We start from the raw sequence: 21,874 nt of genomic DNA, 5'->3' as shown, positions 1-21,874 counted from the left end.
AGAAGATTTTAAAATACTTACTCAAGCTCTACGTGTCTGATGCACTGCTTAACAAGAAGTCACCAAGTGAGCTAGCTGTCACTTAACTATTTGCGTAATTGTGATCAAACAATGTTTAAAAATGTCAGTTTTTATTATTTTCTCTAGCATTTTAAAAATCCTTGATTTTTTAAGCATGGTAATTTTGTACATCGTATAGTTAACCACTTAAACTAAGATTATCACAAAAAGTGACCTTTTTAATTGGAATTTCTGGCAAATTACTTGTGAACAACTTCATTTTAAAAGTCTGAAATTAATTTTAAAGAAACTATACAGAACCAGATATTTGTTTCATGTTGTACATTGGTCAGTTTCCCCTTGGTAAATTGTACTTTTTTAATATTGAAGAGGTTTGGTAAGATACCTACTAATGACACAATTTAAAGATAAAAATCACACAACAACAGGTTATAGTCCAACAGGTTTATTTGGAAGTATTAGCTTTTGGAGCACTCTTCCTTCGTTAGGTAGCATTGGAACAGGATCTTAAGACACAGAATTTATAGCAAAAAATTACAGTGTCATGCAACTGAAACGATATATTGAACAAACCTAGGTTGAATAAATCTATTTGGTAATGGAATTGAAAACATAAGAGATTATACGTACAGGATCAAAAACCATAGATTTTGATATGGAAAGTAAAATAAGATTAAAGATTGGTAATCTGCTGTGGGATATTTATCACTGTGATTCTCTATGTTGATTTTCTTAGCAATGTCTTTGTAAACTTTACACTTTAATTAAAAAATGATGATTGGTAATAGCTGTGTTGTTTTCCTAAAATATGTTGCATTTCAGTCAGACTCAGGATCCATCTCCTCTACCATTGACACAGTACTGTAGCTGTGATAAGTACTATCTCAGTAGATACTGAGACTTCTCCAACAATATCTCCTAGTCTCATGACATGAACAGAAATCCCAAAGAAAACAGTGTCTTTCATTTTTTTATGTTTATTTTAAGAAATGGAGAACCTTGCTGGATTCAGAAAAAAAGCTGAAGCTGATTACATGATTATACTTTCAGGAGCTTCGGAACCAACCTGAATTGTATAGATATTCCAGCTAAAGCTAACGAAGGGCTGAGAGACAAGGCATCTACCTTCAGCCAATTCGAACCAAAGGAAAACATCAAAACCCATTATGTTAAAATGCATATTGATGCTTTCAGTCGCCTTTCCACCTTGTAATGGAAACACTGATGGGGAATATAAAGCTACACTGTTAGCTGAATTAACTTCCAAGTAAACTACTGAGATGGGCCAACAACGCCTGAAATGCTGTCTTTTATCACACGGTGGAGTTTGGAACTTGAATTATTTAAGCATACAATTCAGTTGCTGTTTGACCTCCAGAGAGGAGGACTGTAGGCTGAGCATCGCAGACCTTCCATAGATTGCTGCCTAGTAAGAAGCTTACTGACCTGCAAGCAGAAAAACTACTGGGCCCAGTTTGCTGAGTATTATCAGATATTGACCTCTGGGAAATTCTAACTCCCATCTAATTTTTAATACCTCAGAATTCATCAAAATTCACCATTTATAAACTCTGTCCTCTCCTGTCTTCTTTAATTTTCTGAGTGCTTGTGTGTGAAGGGAATAGAGTCATAGAATTGTCATAGAAATATAAAGCACGGAAACAGACCCCTAGATCCAACTTATCCATCCCAACCAGATATCCTAAATTAATCTAGTCCCATTTGCCAGCATTGGCCCATATCCCTCTAAACCCTTCCTATTCATATATTCATCCAGATGCCTTTTAAATGTTGTAATTGTACCAGCATCCACCATTTCCTCTGACAGCTCATTCTATACACACACCACTCTTGCAGGGAGACCAGAATTTCATGCAGTATTCCAGTAGTGGCCAAACCAATGTCCTGTACAGTCACAACATGACCTCTTAATTCCTACACGCAATGTACTGACTAATAAAGGGAAGCATGACAAATGCCTTCTTCACTCTCCTATCTACGTGGGACTCCACTTTCAAGGAACTATAAACCTGGATTCCAAGATCTCTTTGTTCAGCAGCACTCCCCAGGACCTTACCATTAATTTAGGATATCTGGTTGGCATGGACAAGTTGGATCTAGGGGTCTGTTACCGTGCTTTATATTAAGTCCTGCCCTGATTTGTCTTTCCAAAATGCAACACCCCTCATTTATCTAGATTAATGTCCAACTGCCACTTCTCAACCCATTGGCCCATCTGATTAAGATCCTGTTTTACTCTGAAGTCACCTTTTCAACTAGGAGAAAGTGAGGACTGCAGATGCTGGGGATCAGAGCTTAAAAATGTGTTGCTGGAAAAGCGCAGCAGGTCAGGCAGCATCAAAGGAACAGGAGAATGTACTCGGGCATAAGCCCTTCTTCAGGAAGAACCTTTTCAACTGTATACTACACTTCCAATTTTGGTGTCATTTGCAAACTTGCTAACCATACCCCCTATATTTGCATCCAAATCATTTATATACATAACAAAAAGCAGTGGTATCACCATTGTTAACAGCTAACCTGAGAATGCAACTTTTTTAAAAAAAGGTTTTGTGATTTACACATGACAGAAGTGAAACTGTCACGGTATTCTAACAGATGAAAGGCTTAACAGACAATCAATTTTTCAATGTATAATTTCAGTTACATCACACTGTAAATTTTTGCTGTAAATTCTGTGTTACGATCGAGCCCTCCACAATCACCTGATAAAGGAGAGTCGCTCCGAAAGCTAGTGTGCTTCCAATTAAACCTGTTGGACTATAACCTGGTGTTGTGTGATTTTTAACTTTGTACACCCCAGTCCAACACCGGCATCTCCAAATCATATATATATATATACATATATATACACTTTTTATGAATAAAGTATATTTTTGAAATAAAAAGGGATCAGTTCATGGCGAATGCAATGGCAGAGCAGGTCTGGCTGGGTTAAATGTTTCTGACGCGGGAGAGATCTCCCATTGCAGGGATCGTTGAATACCCTTTTGTTTCTCCGGGATCAGTTGCCTTTTGGAATAGACGTGGGCGGTATCCGTGCTGCCGGAGCGATCCATCTCTCCGCCCCCAGAACCAATGAGACCGGTCCCCGGTGGGGGAACAGGGTTTCCCGGAGTCAGCACTGACCCATTCCCGGGAGAGAGAGGGTTTCCCGGAGTCAGCACTGACCCATTCCCGGGAGAGAGAGGGTTTCCCGGAGTCAGCTCTGACCCATTCCCGGGAGAGAGAGGGTTTCCCGGAGTCAGCTCCCGGACACTCGGTAAAGCAGAGCCGCTGCACAGACTCGCCGCTTCTTGCCAGATGGCAACCGTGTACCGTCGGAAAGGAAGCGCCCCGCTGCTGACTCTGGAGTCTCACTATATCCCGGGGTGAGTGGTGTAACCGAGTTCACTAACAGTTAAACTGTTTTAAACTCCGGTTTTAAATGGTACTGAACGATAGGTGCATTGGTTACGTTTTGTTTATGTTGACATGAACCTTTCCGATCGACTTTTATCATCTTTTACATTCCGAGCAGCAGAGGCGATACTGTGTTTAATGTTTCTATAGTAACCTGCCTGGCAGTCCTTTAACACACACATCAAAACAATCTCATCCCTGTAGCAATGACTCTGTACTCAGTACCAGGGCACTATCTCTATTATCATCGGGAACTCAGTCTTCCTTCTATTTAGCAACTTAGGAGAAAAACACAAATTACTGGAGAAATTCAGTAAGTCTGGAAACATCTGTTGGGAGAAAGCAGAGTTAATATTTTGACTCCGGTGATTCTTCACCTAAAGTTCATCCAACATTCGTAGTTCTTGGTTTTATCTGAGTTATCCATTTGCTGACGACACCATCCAATGGAATGGCGCTTGAATCTCCAGGAGACTGGAAGTTTTGCCATGTCTGTATAAAGCCTTGTTTAACCGACATCTGGATTATTGCAGAGTTCTGAGTTCTGTACCTCAGGGAGAATCTGTTGGGTCTGCAGACAATGCAGTGCATATTCATCAGAATGATACTGAGGCTAAAAGGGTTAAATTAAAAGTATCTGCCCACATACATTAAGCATGTAATTATTTGAGTCATCCTATTCATGCATACAATGACAAGACCATGGACAGGTGGGTCTTGAACTTGGACCTTCTGGCTCAGAAGCACTCTTTGCATCTTGTTCATTAACCAACCCTCTATCCATGCTAATACATTGCCTGTAACACCTTGCATCTTTATCTTATGCAGCTGCCTTTTGTGTGGCACCTTGTTAAATGCCTTTTGGAAATCTAGATAAAGCACATCTACTGGGTCCCCGTTGTCCACTATGCTCATAACGTCTTCATAGAATTCCAATCGATTAGTTAAGCATGATCTTCCCTTCATGAATCCATGTTGCATCTGCCCGATGAGACAATTCCTTTCTAGATGTCTTGCTATTTCTTCCTTGATAATAGACTTAAACACTTCCCCCACTACAGAAGTTAAGCTAACTAGTCTATAATTCCCCATATTTTGTCTACCTCCATTTTTTAAACAGTGGTGTCGCATTTGCTGTTTTCCAATCTGCTGGAACTGCCCCAGAGTCCAGTGAATTTTGGAAAATTACACAAGTGCATTTGCTAATTCTCCCACCATCTTTGGGATGCATTCCATCAGGGCCAGGAGACTCATCTACCCTTAGCTCCATGAGCTTGCCGAACATTACCTCTTTTCCTCATACCTTTGTCTCTTCATCAATTACTGGCATGTTATTTGTGTTTTCCACTGTGAAGACTGACACAAAATACCTATTCAATGCCGTGGCCATTTCCTCATATCATGTTACTAAATTCTCCCTTCTCATCCTCTAAAGGATCAATGTTTACTTTAGCCACTCTTTTTCATTTTATATATTTATAGAAACTTTTGCTATATGTCTTCATACTCTGAGCTAGTTTATTCTCATTATCTGTCTTACTTTCCTTTATAGCTCTTTTTGTGGCTTTTTGTGGACCTTTGAAGCTTTTCCATTCTTCTAATTTCCCGATGATCTTGGCCTTCTCTTTCAATTTAATAGCCTCCCTTATTGCTATAAACACCCATGGCAGGTTAGGAAGGGAGTCTGAATTGAAAGTGTGGAGCTCTGATTGTAAAGATCTGGGGAAGGGCAGGGTGTGCCTCAAACACCGCAAATTCCTCATCATAAGAGGTGGGATGCAGTAGTCACAGGGTCAGTGGTATTCAGATAGGATTTGACAGTGTTGGATGTTAATCCAATGATGTGCTGGAGTAGGAGTGTTGTCTACTGGGTAGCTTGCTGAACAAGAGGGAAACACCCCTTCTCTGCCTCACCCATGTTCTGTGCTATAAAGGCATTTGGCTCATTGATTCAGCCCCTCTTGTCATCTTTTACCTGTTACCATGGCCTGAGAAACCTGCTAATGAATTTAAAAATAGAATGATTGTTAAGGTGAAGGCAGGCTGAGTTATGATACCAATGTCTGCTGACACCCTGGTGTGGCTTGCAAATAGAGTCATAGAGTCATAGAGATGTACAGCATGGAAAGAGATCCTACAGTCCAACCCGTCCATGCCCACCAGATATCCCAACCCAATCTAGTCCCACCTGCCAGCACCCAGCCCATATCCCTCTAAACCCTTCCTATTCATATACCCACCCAAATGACTTTTAAATGTTGCAATTGTACCAGCCTCCACCACATTCTCTGGCAGCTCATTCCATACACATACCACCCTCTGTGGTCTCTTTTTATCTTTCCCCTCTCACCCTAAACCTATGCCCTCTAGTTCTGGACTCCTCCACCCCAGGGAAAAGACTTTGTCTATTTTTCCTATCCATGCCCCTCATAATTGTGTAAACCCCTATAAGGTCACCCCTCAGCCTCCGATGCTCCAGGGAAAACAGCCCCAGCCTATTCAGCCTCTCCTTATAGCTCAAATCCTCCAACCCTGGCAACATCCTTGTACATCTTTTCTGAACCCTTTCAAGTTTCACAACATGTTTCCGATAGGAAGGAGACCAGAACTGTACACAATATTCCAAAAGTGGCCTAATCAATGTCCTGTACAACTGCAACATGACCTCCCAACTCCCGTACTCAATACTCTGGCCAATAAAGGAAAGCATACCAAACGCCTTCTTCACTATCCTATCTACCTGCGACTCCATTTTCTTGGAGCTATGAACCTGCACTCCAAGGTCTCTTTGTTCAGCAAAACTCCCTAGGACCTTATCATTAAGTGTATAAGTCCTGCTAAGATTTGCTTTCTCAAAATGCAGCACCTCGCATTTATCTGAATTAAACTCCATCTGCCACTTCTCAGCCCATTGGCCCATCTGATCAAGATCCTGTTGTAACTGAGGTAACCTTCTTTGCTGTCCACTATATCTCCAATTTTGGTGTCATCTGCAAACTTACTAACTGTACCTCTTATGCTCACATCCAAATCATTTATATAAATGACAAAAAGTAGAGGACACAGCACTGATCCTTGTGTCACTCCACTGGTCACAGGCCTCCAATCTGAAAAACAACCCTCCACCACCACCATCTGTCTTCTACCTTTGAGCCAGTTCTCTATCCAAATGCTAGTTCTCCCTGTATTCCATGAGGTCTAACCTTGCTAACCAATCTCCCATGGGGAACCCTGTTAAACTCCTTACTTCTTTGTTACTTCTTCAAAAAACTCAATCAAGTTTGTGAGACATGATTTCCTATTCACAAAGCCATGTTGACTATCCCTAATCAGTCCTTGTCTTTCCAAATACATGTATATCCTGTCCCAAATGAACTTGTGCACAACTTTGGGACATGAATGTTGAAGCAGTGCAGAGTGAGCATGTGCGCGGTGTCAGTTGATATAGCTATTATTGTATTGAAATTACCAAACTGAATCCCACAACTCAATAGAATAATAGAGTCATAGTTATAGAGTCATACAGCACAGAAACAGACCTTTCAGTCCAGCCAGTCCATGCCAAACATAACTAGTCCAACCTTCCTGCTCCTCGCCCATATTAAAGTTCTCCTTCAGATATTTTGAATTTAATTCTGACATAACCCCAGCCCACTCATTTTTCTAGGTTAAAAATTTAGCTTGATGTTTCAGGTTGCTGACTTGATAGTTCTGAAGTCGAACTATAGTGATATTCAGAAAACGTAACAGCTGCTCTGTGATATCTTTGTAGATATGCTGGTTATTGTCCTCAGTATAAATACAATATTGGACAACGCTACAGCAAGTTGACCTCTAAACTGCTCTCAGATCCTACAATAGCACATTCTCGACAATTACTTCTTCAACCAAATCAGGATCAAGAAACTATCAATGACGTGAGTGCTGAACAACATCAAAGTCTACTTCAGAGTCGCAAGGTGATCAGGAAAGGCGAGAAACCAACTGACTTAATGGTTTCTGGATACACTGGTCAGTCACTTACTGTACTTCATATCTATCTTACCTCTTGAAATTAAAGGTTGATTAGGTGTTAGAAGAGTGGATAAAGAGTGGAGGTGGAAAAAGCACAGCAGATCAAGCAGCATTGGGGAAAGGGGGAATCGATGTTTCAGGTCGATACCTTCCATCAGGACTGAGGGAGGAGAACGAGGCTGTGCAATAAATAAAGGGAGGGGGTGGGGCTGGGAGAAAGGTGATAGAAGAATGTAACAACATAAAGTTAAGACCAGCAATCATCCAGCCTATCTTAATTTTTACAAGACCAGGGCTATTAGCAAATCTGTTGTAGCTCTCAACTCACAAGTTTTCTTCCCAGGTAGGATCATTCAGCTTGGTTAACTTTAACTAAGTTGAAAGTTTCAACTTTGATCTCCAGCATCTGCAGACCTCACTTTCTCCTCCTAACTTTAACTAAGCAACTCTTCTGAGAAAGAGAGAAGGAAAAAGCAGAGGATATCCTCATCACCAACTGTTGTTTTCCTCGAAAAAATAGTTACCAAGCAGCGCTGGTGAATGACCAAGAATATGACATCCTATAGCACATAAGAAATGATTGGAAGAGGGCTGGTTAATAGCAATAATGTTAAAATCATCTTTAAGAATTCATCACCCTATTCCCAGTCAAATCAGACACTCTGCTGTTTAACTGGGCCCTTTATTTAGGGCAGCAATGTCCTCTGTCTGGTTCAACCTTAATCTCATTAATATTTATAAATCAAATTTCTATGATGTCATTTGGCTGTCACAATGTAAAACTACCAGTGATGTGGTGAAGACTATGAAAATAATTAGATTTATACTGGCTTTGTAGGGTCAGGGAGAACAATTGCTCCTCCATCTCCTGCAAGTCTCTACTGCCCCCTGAGATGCTCCATCTTTCCACCAGTGAGATCCTACCTGACCCCCCCAAAAATGGCATAGCTCACTGCGGAGAATGGTCTGGGCTGCTTCAATTTCTCCTGTCAGCAGTCAGCCATTTCAATCTACAGTTAAGAAGATCCAAGCCTAAGATTGATATTGTTTCTGAAGATGAGCACTTGTGTATTTTGCCTCACTAATCTGAAATGCCTACCCATTTAACACCACCCCTCTCCAAACAAGGTGTCTGACATAAGACAGGAACTGACTGATAACAGAGGAAAATATGGCTAGAATGAGTCGAGATTAATGTCTTGACTATCACGGTCTATGGAAATAACACAACACCAGGTTATAGTCCAGCAGGTTTATTTGGAAGCACTAGCTTTCGGAGCTCTGTTCCTCCTGAAGGAGTGGTGCTATGAAAGCTAGTGCTTCCAAATAAACCTGTTGGATTATAACCTGGTGTTGTATGATTTTAAGCTTTGTCCACCCCAGTCCAACACCAGCACCTCCAAGTTATGGAAATAGCAATCTCATTTTATTATTCCATTCTTCTGTTACATGATAAGATTGTTTTATTACTTTATAATTGCTCTTCTAAGTCCTTAATCGTACTATGCACATTCAAAATTTTTATCAAACTTTAGCTAATGTATGTTTTTGTTTTTTCCATATTTCAAAACAGGCTTTATTCCCAGAAAGAAAAGCTATTTTTCAAAAACTTACAGAGAAACCTGTGCTGATGCTGTTGCAGATTTTGAGAGAGAACAGCTTAGGATTGCTGCGAAAAAACAGGAGATGGAATTAATAAATGCATTACAGACTGGGAGAACTAGAGCACAGACAGAGCAAGAGAAAAAAGTAACAGCATCCCTGTTTATTTTTAACCACTTGAATAGAGTGTATACATTCCTGTTAACCTTTATACTTTCACACCAAAGAAAAAAAAATTCTCCTTCCCACTTTCTCTCCTTCATTTCTACCACTATTTGTATTCATTTAGGTCACATGATACCAGATTATAGTCCAACAGGTTATTTGAAATCGCAAGCTTTCAGAGTGCTGCTCCTTCATCAGGTGAAAACTTCACCAAATGAAGGAGCAGCATCCAAAAACTTGTGATTTCAAATAAACCTATTGGACTATAACCTGGTGTCGTGTAACTTCTGACATCCACCCCCGTCTAACACCAACAGCTCCATATCGTGGATTAATTTAGGTTTAGTTTGTCATCTAATTATTTAATTTTCACTCTGTATCTAGTTGCAATTTTCGACATTGTTCCTTCAATTCCTGCTTTGTTGTTTGCAAGATCTTAATTTCAAAACCTCCATTTATGATATGGCATATTATAAACAACAGGGATATCAAATTTGATTTCCTTGGCAACTACAATTATTCCATTTTAAAAAATGTATTTATTGATACCCTCACATTTGATTCTTTATTTATCACCCAGTTGTCTATTATAGTTGAAGAGTGTGGTGCTGGAAAAGCACAGCAGGCAGGCAGCATTCAAGGAGCAGGAGAGTCGATGTTTTGAGCAAAAGCTCTTCATCAGGAATGTGGGAGTATGCCCGAGGTGGGGGGCTGAGAGATAAATGGGAGGGGGTGGGGCTGGAGGAAAGACAGCTGGGAATGCGATAGGTAGATGAAGGTAGGGTTGAAGGTGTTAGGTCATAGAGGAGGGTGGAACAGATAGGTGGGAAGGAAGATGGACAGGTAGGACAGGTCATGAGAGTGGTGCTGAGTTGGATGGTTGGATCTGGGATAAAGTGGGGGGGAGGGGAAATGAGGAAACTGGTGAAATCCACATTGATCCTGTGTGATTGGAAGGTCCCAAGGTGGACCTCCAGGCATCAGGTGGCTAGAGTTTGGTGGTGGAAGAGACCCAGGATCTGCATGTCCTTGGCGGAGTGGGAGGGGAGTTAAAGTGTTTGGCCACAGGTCAGGGGAGACAGGATGCCAACTTGCGGAACATTTCAGAGAACACTTCTGGGACATATGCACTGCCCTGTGTTATTGCTTGTACAGTATTCGGTCAAACTGCTGCGTACCTTCTGGTTTAGTTGCAGATGTACAGATTTTCATTTTCTGTTTGTTTTTACACATGTTGCATTCCATTTGTTCACCATGGCAATAGCCAAAGATCAAGTCATGACCTTAATCAGGATTTTTCCCTTCTTGAATACACTTTGATGGCTCTCTAACAAGTTCTGCCTTGTCAGGTTTTTCCCTACTACATTCTGTGAAATAGTTTTATAAAATATTACTCTTGAAAGCTGATATTAAAAGTGATAGGTTTCTAGATCGTGTTTTGATCTTTTGAACTAATTGAACTACCTTGCTATGTTTCTTGACTTGCTCCCAAATATAATGAAGTTTGATTACATTTTTTTAGTTATTGCTGCATTTTTTTTCATTCTTTCATTTATTCCTTTACTTTTCATAAACATTTACTCCCTGCATCACTGATGCTCAGTAACAGCACTAATACATTACAATATAGCACAGGAACAGTCCCTTCGGCCCACCAAACCTGTCCTGATGCCTAATCCTTATTTAGACCCCCTACTTATTGCCCATATTCAGTTTCTATACTTCTGTCCCCTACCTCGTTTCTATCAAGGTACATGTTAAATGTTGCTAATATGCCTGCATCCACTTCCTCCACTGATTGTGCATTCCAGGCACCGTACCTCTCCCCTAAGCTTTCACACTCTCTCCTTGAACCTGTGCCTTTTTGTTGTTTACTTTTCTACCCTGAGAAATAGCTGCTGACTATCCATCTTGTCGATGCCTTTCATAATTTTGTAGAACTCTATCAGATCACCAGTCTGTCTCCGTCTTTCCAGTGAAACCAATCAGAGTTTATTCAACCTGCCCTCATAACTAAAATCCTCCACACCAGGCAATATCCTGGTAAACCTTTTCTGCACCCCCTCCAAAGCATCCATGTTCTTCTGGTGGCATGGCGACCAGAACTGCACGCAATATTCCAAATGTGGCCTAACTAAAGTTTTATACAGCTGTAACACAACATGCCAACTTTTATATTTGATATCCTGGCTGGTGAAGGCAAGCATGTATGCATTCTTGACTACCTTATCCAACTGCTTTGCCACTTTGATGGATCTGTGGATCTGTACGTCAAGATTCCTTTGTATGTAAATGCTTCTGAGGGTTCTGCCATTTATTGTATAACTTCGGCCTGAATTTGACCTTTCAAAATGCATCACCTCAAGTTTGTCCGGATTAAGGTCCATTTGCCATTTCACTGACCAAATCTGCAATCTATCTTTATCCTGCAATATTGCTTTGATAATCCTCCTCACTAACTGCAACTCTGCCAATTTTGGGGTCATCCACAAACTTACTAATCAGACCACTTACATTTTCCTCCAGATCATTTATACATATTACAAACAATATAAGTCCCAGCATGATCCTTGCAGAACACCACTAGTGACTGATCTCCATTCCAAAAAGCACCCATCCACCACAACTCTCTGTCTTCTATGACTCAGCCAGTTTTGTATCCATCTACCCAACTCACCCTAGATCCCATGAGACTCTACCTGCTGTATCAGCCTGCCAAGAGGTACCTTATCAAATGCCTTACTAAAGTCCATGTAGACAACATTCTTGTCACCTTCTCAAAAAATCAAGTTGGTGAGACATGACCTTCCTTACACAACTCATGTTGCCTACCACTAATAAGTTCATTGTGTACCATCTACAAGATGCACTGCAGAAATTCACCAAAGATTTTCAAACAGCACCTTCCAAACATACAACCACTTCCACCTAGAAGGACAAGGGCAGCAGATACGTGTGAATACCACCACCTGCAAGTTTCCTCTGCAAGCCACTCACCATCCTGGCTGTATGGCCATTCCTTCAGTGTTGTTAGGTCAAAACTCTGGAATTCCCTCCTAAACCACATTGTGGGTCTACCTGCAAAAGATGGACTGCGGTGGTTCAAGAAGGCAGCTCACCATCACCTTCTTAGAGGCAATAAATGCTGGCCCAGCCAGTGACACCCACATCTCATGATTTCTTTTGAAGCATGGCATGTTGGCATCACTGACAAGGCCAGCATTTGTTGCTTATCCCTAATGCCATAAAATTGAGGGACTTGTTAGGCAGTTTCAATACTGCTGTGGGTCTAGTGTAAACCAGATCAGATAAAGACAGCAGATTTACTTCCCTAATGGGTATTATTGGAATGGTATAATAAAAAGTGAAATTTGTCACCGTTACTGTCAATATCTTTATATTTCAGACATATTTATTGAATTTAAGTTCCACTGGCTGCCATTAGTCTGAATTTATTGATTAGTTGTCCAGCATTACTATCATGCTACTATATCACCACTAGGCTGCTGGTTTGTTTGTTTTCAGAACATTAAAACATACTTTTTTTAATGTCATTTGCACTTGAAACTAATATTTCTTCTTTCTTCTCAGCTTTTAACAGTCAATTACAGGACCCCTCTTAAAGCAATTACGAACAATCCCATTCCTTGGAAATTCGATAATTCTTACAAAGCACTGACCTCTCCATACTTCATGCAAAATAAAGACCCAAATAAACATTTTATTTCAGGTGAGTATGTGAGGTTGTTTGCTGATTTGTGAATTTGTAGCTGTTAATACTGATATTAATATTGATTAATGGAATGCCTAAGATTAAAACGGCATTGAATCTTTTTCAAGGCTGACCGATAACCATGTAGTGCAATACTGATCCATACTGTCCATGAAAATCACAAATAGGACTCAACTGATTTAAATTAGCTGGTCTGAAACAGGACTGTTGTTGAAGTCATACAAGTATCCTCAGTATCACTGTTATTACAAACTCTCTTACAACTTTCTGTATCCACTTTCTTCTTGGAGATGCAACTGGATAGCAAATGTCGCAATGCTTGTTGTCTCTGTGTTGTTTAATTTTCTCTCTTTCAGCTGTTTTACCTTTAACTCACATTTTGCTTTTCTGCCTTCGTTTAAAGTTTCTATATCCTTTCCAAGATGGCGGCAGAGTAGGATGCTTCAGCCAGAGCTTGTCCAATCCGTTTGTTTCTTTTTCTTTTCTTTTCATTTCTCATCTTTTTTTTTCTTTCGTCTTTCCTCTCGGTGACATCCTGAACTCCCAGTCCCAGTCTCTGGAAAGGCATCCCCTTGGTCCAGCATGGTGGTCTCTCAGTACATGGCAGTCTGTCAGCCCGGCATGATGGTCTTTCGGTGGCCTGTTAGGGGTCTGTCCGCCCAGCGTGTCTCATTGTAGATTTCTGGCCTTGAGGTGATTCCAAAGCAGTCTCCCAGTTTCGAGAGCCTCGAGGTGATGCTGCCTGGCTCGCTGTAATCTTCCAGTCTCCTGTTTGTCTCCTGCTGGAGAAACTCAGCAGGTCGGGCAGCATCTCTGGAGAAAGAAACATTCATATTTTGAGTCCAGAGTGATATTGGGTGCAAAACATTAACTCCGTTTCTCTCTTTGAAGATGCTGCTTTTATTTAAGATCGTCAGCAACCACAGTATTTTAATTTTATTTCATAGTGAGTTCAAGAGCCTTCCAAAGAATATTCCAGTTAAAACATTTTGTAATGGAATAAACCATCTGCCAATGAGCTGTGATCAAATTACCTGATCTAAATACTTCCTGCTGAGTTTATTGAACACAATTTATTACCACCTTAAATTAATACTAAAATAAAAGATCATCTCTCAATGAGACCATTACAGTGAATTAAGAGTCCCACTAATTACTAACTGAGCCAATCAGGATCCACAGGAAGTTGCTCCACTTAAAGTCTTTGTAACCTGGCTTTCACAACTGCCTGCACAAACTTTATTAAACTTCTGCTCACATGCAGTTTGGAAAAAGTTTTATTTGGTTTTCATAATTTCCAAAATGACTTTTTAAAAACTCACTTCATCAATGCACGTTGGCATCCACAGTGCAACTGGAGTATGTACGCACAGCCTACTTGATATTTCAGTCATTGACAAAAATGATAGGGGTTGGAATTTATGATGTCCTCTGATTTTATCGTCATCATCCTGTCCCATCCCTGAGACCGTCGTTCCTGTGAAAACATCCTCAGCAGACCATCCACCAAAGAGCTTCTGGGCTTCATTCGCTTCACCTGTCTCCGAACCTGGGCATCAACTCACCGATGCTTCATATTGATTCAAAGCTATTATTCTCCTACTATGGGTCAATCATTAGACTCTTAATTCCAGATTTCTTTTATTCTTGAGTTCAAATTCCATCAACTGCCAGGGCAGGATTTGAACCCAGATACCCATAACATTGCTGGTGTCTCTGGATTAATACTCTGGCAATAATATCATTGCCTTCTCCAAATCTTGGTAACCCTGTGAAAATCAAGATGATTGGTCACCATTTTTCCTCAGACACTACCGTTATTGTAAAAACCAAAAGAACTGGACGTCATTAAGCTGGAGAGAGTTCAGAAGAGATTTACCAAGATGTTCCCAGGTATGGAAGTTATAAAGACCAGAATTTTTTTCACTGGAGCATAGGAGGTTGAGAGGTGACCTTATTGACATTTATAAAATCATGAGGGGTGTAGATGGGATTAGTGGGAGGTGTCTTTTCCCCAAGATGAAGGATTTCAAGACTAGGGGTCATATTTTTAAAATGAGAGGAGAGAGATTTAAAAAAATACATGACAGTGGTTTTACACAGAGGTGATTTGCACATGGCATGAACCTCCTGAGAAAGTGGTGGATATGGGAACAGTTTCAACATTTAAAAGACATTTAGATAAGTCCATGACTAGGAGAGGTTTGGAGGGATATGGGCAAGGAGCAAGCAGGTGAGATCAATTCAGTTTGGGATTATGTTCGGCATGGACTGGTTGGATCGCAGGTTCTGTTCCATGCTGTATGACTCTATAGCTGTGGATGCAGGAAGTCAGAAGCAAAACCAGAAATTGCTGGAAAAACCCAGCAGGTCCGGCAGCATCTGTGACAAGAAAGCAGAATTAATATCCAGCGACCCTCCTTCAGCAATTAAATCAGTCGCCTGTTGCAACGTCGTTAGAGCCAAACGGTTGTGCTGTTTAAAGAATGATGTGGAGGACCTGGTGTTGAACTGGGGTGGACAAAGTTAAAAATCACACAACACAGGTTTATTTGGAAGCACTAGCTTTCGCAGCACTGCTCCTTCATCAGGTAGCTGTGGAGCAGGACACAGAATTTATAGCGAAAGATTACAGTGTAATGCAACTGAAATAATATATTGAACAAACCTAGATTGCTGTTAAATCCTTCATCTTTTAGAGTGAGTTTAAAAAATGTCACATCAGCTTAGTGCCCTTCCCCCAACACAACTTTGGTAAGCAAGTTTGGTCTCCTGCTGAACGTGGCAGTGTCTGGCCACTGGTTCTACTGGTTTCTCAGGTTCAGTCTGTTCCTGGCCAGATATTTCAATGGTGAAATGCTGCCTTTAGATTTGATTACATTTGTTGGTGCTGTAATAGCAGGTGGGGTGGGGGTTGGGGTGTCGGGGGAGGGGGCGGTGCGCGAGGGTGCATTTCTCACGCAGATTGTTACAGTGATAGGAGCTAAAGTTGCATTTCCTGCACACCGCACTCTAAAGAGATGCCTGAAAATGAAGGCCAGCAGTGCTAAACCATGACAGAATAAGAAGGAAAATACCAGTGAGAAAGTAGCAGCAATGCCAGCAACTATTACTGGTTCCCCAAACACAGGAAATGCTGGAGACTAGGTGACCATTTCATTACCGGGCCTGAAACAGCCAATCTGACCTCCCGATCACCATCTATTTCAATGCCTTCTCCTAATCCCCCTCTGACATGTTCATGTTTGGCCTCCTCCATTGCCACAGTGAATTTGATTGCAAATTGCAGGAACAACATCTCATCTTCCGCCTAGGCAGCCTACAGCCTACAGGTTTTAATGTTGAGCTGTCCAATTTCAAATAACCTTCCCACCCATCCCCCAACTTCCCTTCCAGCCCCACCTCCTCCCTTCCATTTCATCTCCCGACTCTTCCCTCCTATCGACCCAACTGGCCTCAGCATAGTCCTCACTAGCTTCACTACCTCCCCACCCACAACCTCATCCTGTGCCCAACCCATACTCTCCTCCCCATCTCCTTGACCTGACTTTACCTATTTTCTTTCCCACCGATCTGCTTCGCCCTTCCCACTGACCTACCAAAATAACCCCCAACTGCATCCACCTATCACTATGCCACCTACCTTTCCCCCAGCCCCACCCTCTCCCTTTATTTATCTCTGAGCTTCCTTCTCCCTCCCAGGCCTGATGAGGGGTTTTGACCTGAAATGTTCTGATGCTGCCTGGCTCGCTGTGATCTTCCAGCCTCCTGTTTGTCTCCTGCTGGAGAAACTCAGCAGGTCGGGCAGCATCCCTGGAGAGAGAAACATTCATATTTTGAGTCCAGAGTGATATTGGGTGCAAAACATTAACTCTGTTTCTCTCTTTGAAGCTGCTGCTTTTATTTAAGATCTCCAGTATTTTAATTTTATTTCATAGTAAATTCAAGAGACTCCCAAAGAATATTCCAGTTAAAACATTTTGTAATGGAACAAACCATCTGCCAATGAGCTGTGATCAAATTACCTGATCTAAATACTTCCTGCTGAGTTTATTGAACACAATTTATTACCACCTTAAATTAATACTAAAATAAAAGATCATCTCTCAATGAGACCATTACAGTGAATTAAGAGTCCCATTAATTACTAACTGAGCCAATCAGGATCCACAGGAAGTTGCTCCACTTAAAGTCTTTGTAACCTGGCTTTCACAACTGCCTGCACAAACTTTATTAAACTTCTGCTCACATGCAGTTTGGAAAAAGTTTTATTTGGTTTTCATAATTTCCAAAATGACTTTTTAAAAACTCACTTCATCAATGCACGTTGGTATCCACAGTGCAACTGGAGTATGTACGCACAGCCTACTTGATATTTCAGTCATTGACAAAAATGATAGGGGTTGGAATTTATGATGTCCTCTGATTTTATCGTCATCATCCTGTCCCATCCCTGAGACCATCGTTCCTGTGAAAACATCCTCAGCAGACCATCCACCAAAGAGCTTCTGGGCTTCATTCGCTTCACCTGTCTCCGAACCTGGGCATCAACTCACCGATGTTTCATTTTGATTCAAAGCTATCATTCTCCTACTATGGGTCAATCATTAGACTCTTAATTCCAGATTTCTTTTATTCTTGAGTTCAAATTCCATCAACTGCCAGGGCAGGATTTGAACCCAGATACCCATAACATTGCTGGTGTCTCTGGATTAATACTCTGGCAATAATATCATTGCCTTCTCCAAATCTTGGTAACCCTCATAGAGTACAATAGGTCAGTGGGGAAGGAGATGAAGGTGATAGGCCAGGGAGGAGAGGGTGGAGTGGATAGGTGGAAAAGGAGCTGGGCAGGTCGGACAAGTCCGGACAGGTCAGGGGATCGAGTTACTGGAGGTTAGAAACTAGGATGAGGTGGGGGAAGGGGAAATGAGGAAACTGTTGAAATCCACATTGATGCCCTGGGGTTGAAGTGTGCTCCTCAATCATCCAGCATCTTTATCCCAGATTATTCTCCCTGTTGTAAAACTCTATTGAGCCCTTTTGTGCATCCCTTAGCATCCTCTGATTGGCTTAGTATAAGCAACAACCATAATTGCTCCATCTCCCTCCCCAATTGACCTTTCTGCTCCATGTGCCAGATGACTGTTAACTTTCGCAATTTCCTTCCCTTACGACTCCCCCTTTTCTGTAGATTCTGCAGCTCAGCTCTCACTATCCTCCTCAGCATCACGTTCAGAATCTCCATGATGTTCATGAATAAAACCCTGCTAACCATACACTTAATCTGAATGACTGCATTAACATCAAGGCCTTAATGGAAACCCAGCTGAGAAGTGTTGACATCTTCCCAGTTAATGTAGCCCCTTTGCCAAGCTACATCTTGCACCAATTTTCCTTTTTATTCGTTAATTGGATGTGGGTGTCACTGGCTGGGTCAACATTTATTGTTCATTCCTAATGTGCTGGAATTAGTGATCATGAGCTACTTTCTTGAATCACAGTAGTCCTTGAAGTATATATTCACCTTCAATGCTGTTGGAACCCAAAGTTTGACCCAGTAACTGTGAAAAAATGCCAATATACTTCCAAGATAGGATGGTGAGTGGCTTGGAGTGGAACTTGCGCTTGTGGAGATTCCATGCATATGCCCACCTTGTCATTCTAGGTGGTAGAGTTTATAGGCTTGCAAGATGTTGTTTGAGGAGTTTTGGTGAGTTACTGCAGTGCATCTTGTATACTACTGTCACTGTGCATTGCTGGTTGCGAGAGTGAGTGTTGACGGTGTTAGATGTGGCGCCAGTCAAGTGGGCTATTTTGTCCTAGATGGTGTTAAGCTTCTTGAGTGTTGTTGGATCTGCAAGCACCTAGGCAAGTGGCAAATATTCCATCACGTCCCTGACTTGTGCCTTGGAGATGGCAAAAAGTCTTTGAGAAGTCAGAATGTGAGCTATCTGCCACAGAATTCCAGGAGGACGGATGTTTGAATATGATTCAAACAAAAGCAAAACTCTGGATATTCGAGATCTGAAATAAAATCAGAAAATGGTGGAGAGACCCATCTGTGGAGAAAGAGAAGCAAAGTTAATGTTTCAAGTTCAATAACTCTTCTTCAGAACAGATGTTGTCAGACCTGCTGAGTTTCTCCAACACGTTTTGTATCTCTATGTGATTTAAAGGGTCTGCCACATGGTACTTAGTTTTCCAAGGACAGCACATTGATTGCAAACTTTACTACTGTGTTTTGGTGAGCAGAGTTTAAAGCTGTACTTTTTGTTTCACAGGGTACACAGGGTATGTACCTCGAGCTCAATTTCTGCTTGGATCCAGCTATCCTACACTGACTAATTGTGCGTTGATTGAATTTGATCAAATGCTTAATAAGACAAAATCTGCATCAATTCCAACTGAGAACTCAGTGAAAGAGAATGAAACTTTACCCAGGATTAGTCACATTTATCCTTCAGAAATAGGCATGTTGCCTCAATATACAGGCCATATACCAGGTAAGATATAGGATTAATACAATTCTATGCACCATAGCTTAGGAAAGACATATTAGCCTTAAAGAGCATCAATTTACAAGCATGTTACCTTAATTTCAAGTGTTAATTGCAAGAAAAGGTTACACAAATTAAGATTGTATTATCTTGAATTTAGAAAGGGATAATTTGATTAGATGTTCAATAAATTAAGGTGAGCAGATATAGTAATTGAGAGGAACTATTTCCACTGGTTGGGGAATCTGGTACAGGCGTTATTGTCAAATCGCTTTAGGAGTAAACTTAGGAAACACATCTGCACAAAACCTGGTAGAAAGAATATAAGAACATAAGGACTAGGAGCAAGAGTTGGCCGTTCGGCCCTTTGAACCTGCTCCACCTCTCAGTAAGATCATGGCTAATCTTTCTTTGGACTCAGATCCACTTTCCCGCTTTTTCACCATATCCCTTAATTCTTGTATTTTTCAAAAAAGTATCTATGTTAGCTTTAAAAGCGATTACTGAAGTAGCGTCAACTACTTCCCTGGGCAAGGAATTCCATAGATTAACAACCCTCTGGGTGAAGAATTTACTTCTCATTTCAGTTCTAAACCTATTTCCTCTAATCTTGAAGCCATGCCCTCTTTTCTTGGTCTCATCCACCAGTGGAAACATCCTATCTATTTCTATTTTATTGGCTCCCTTCATAATTGTATATGTTTCTACAAGATCCCCTCTAAGTCTTCTGAATTCCAGTGAATATAACCCCTATCTACTCAGCCTTTCCTCATAAGCCAATTCACTCAATTCTGGAATCTATCTCATGAACCTCCTCTGCATCCCCTCCAGTGCTAGTACATCCTTTCTTAAGTAAGGAGATCAAATCTGCATGCAAGTACTCCAGGTGTGGCCTCACCAGCACCTTGTACAGCTGCAACATAACCTCCCTGCTTTTAAACTCAACCCCTTTAACAATAAAAGACAAAATTCCATTCACCTTCCTAACTTGTTGTACCTGCAGATCAACCTTCTGCGATTCATGCACAAGGACGCTCAGGTCCCTTTGCAAATCAGCATGCTGCAACTTTTTACCATTCAAGTAATAATCTATTTGCTGTTACTCCTACCAAAATGTATGACTTCACATTTACTAACATTGTATTCCATCTGCCAGACCTTTGCCCACTCATTCAATGTATTTATGTTCCTTGGCAAAGTTTCACAGTGCTCTGCACACTCTACTCTGTCACTGATCTTCGTGTCATTAGCAAATTTTGACACCATACATGTAGTCCCCAACTCCAAATTGTCTATGTAAATTGTGAATAATTGTGGTCCTAACACTGATCCCTGAGCCACACCACTACTCACTGATTGCCAGCCAGAATAGCACTCATTTATCCCCACTCTTTGCATCCTATCAGTCAACCAATCCTCTATCCACGCTAATAGCCTACCCCGACCTTATGCAGCAGCCTCACGTGGGGCACCTTGTCAAATGATTTTGGAAATCTAGGTACACCACATCCACTGGGTCCTCGTTGTCTACCTTGATTGAAATGTCTTTATGGAATTCCAAAAGATTTATGAAGCATGACCTGCCCTTTATGCTGTGTCTGTACAATGGGACAATGTTTTTCGAGATGTGCTGCTATTTCTTCCTTGATAATAGACTCAAGCATCTTCCCCACGACCGAGGTTAAGCTCACTGATCTATAATTCCCCACCTTTTGTCTACTTCCCTTTTTAAACAGTGGTGTCTCATTTGCTATTTTCCAATCTGCTGGAACTTCCATCGATTTGGAAAATTACCAGCAGTTCACCTGCTCTTTCTCCCACCATCTCTTTTAGTACCCTGGGAGGCATTCCATTGGAACTCTTGAACTCATTGGAAATTTGGAACTCTTTTCCGCAAATGGCAATTGTTGCAACATCAGTTATTAATTTTAAAGCTGAGGTTGATTACTTAATAGATGTTTGTTAAGCAAAGTTATTAAGAAAGATGCAGCAAATGCAGGACTATGAAGTTAGGACACTTACCATGCAGGATAATGCATTATTAGATAATTCCAGTGAATCAAATAAAGCCAGTAAAGATTTCACAAGTTGGAATACATAAATTAATTGACAACATACTTTAAGCCCTTGATCTAACTCTTATATTGAGAGAAGCCACAATACAGTAGATGTGCGTTGGCAGATCCTTTGCAACTTTTTGGTGGACCGTGAGGGGATGACATGCCCAAAGTTGACAACCTCTGGTATAAGAGGGTAAAAATAAGGACTGCAGATGCTGGAAATCAGATTCTGGAGTAGAGTGATGCTGGAAAAGCACAGCAGGCCAGGCATCTGAGGAGCAGGAAAATGTTTTGGGCAAAAGCCCTTCATCAGGAATAGAGGTAGGAGTGTTTAGTGGAGAGATAAATGAGAGGGG

The 21,874-nt window shown here is 41.1% G+C and overlaps 1 protein-coding gene across 3 annotated transcripts in view; it reads left to right on the top strand.

The window, feature by feature from the left end:
• The first annotated feature begins 3,109 nt into the window (after positions 1-3,109).
• Positions 3,110-21,874, top strand: part of fam166b (family with sequence similarity 166 member B) — a 31,504-nt gene continuing 12,739 nt past the window's right edge. Inside the window, exons 1-6 of one of the 3 annotated variants that reach the window (XM_043701462.1) lie at positions 3,110-3,213; positions 3,256-3,413; positions 7,217-7,455; positions 9,032-9,207; positions 12,817-12,955; positions 19,243-19,464. In XM_043701462.1, coding sequence (XP_043557397.1) covers positions 3,121-3,213; positions 3,256-3,413; positions 7,217-7,455; positions 9,032-9,207; positions 12,817-12,955; positions 19,243-19,464 — 1,027 coding nt within the window. In that variant the 5' untranslated portion in view covers positions 3,110-3,120. Of the gene's footprint in view, positions 3,414-7,216; positions 7,456-9,031; positions 9,208-12,816; positions 12,956-19,242; positions 19,465-21,874 lie in introns of all 3 variants that reach the window. The other 2 variants (XM_043701453.1, XM_043701471.1) reach the window with 2 other exon arrangements.

This window comes from Chiloscyllium plagiosum, chromosome 1, assembly GCF_004010195.1.
Source record: "Chiloscyllium plagiosum isolate BGI_BamShark_2017 chromosome 1, ASM401019v2, whole genome shotgun sequence".
Taxonomy (NCBI): domain Eukaryota; kingdom Metazoa; phylum Chordata; class Chondrichthyes; order Orectolobiformes; family Hemiscylliidae; genus Chiloscyllium; species Chiloscyllium plagiosum.
Note: the sequence above shows the minus strand (reverse complement) of the source record. Positions and strands in the feature narration are given on the sequence as shown.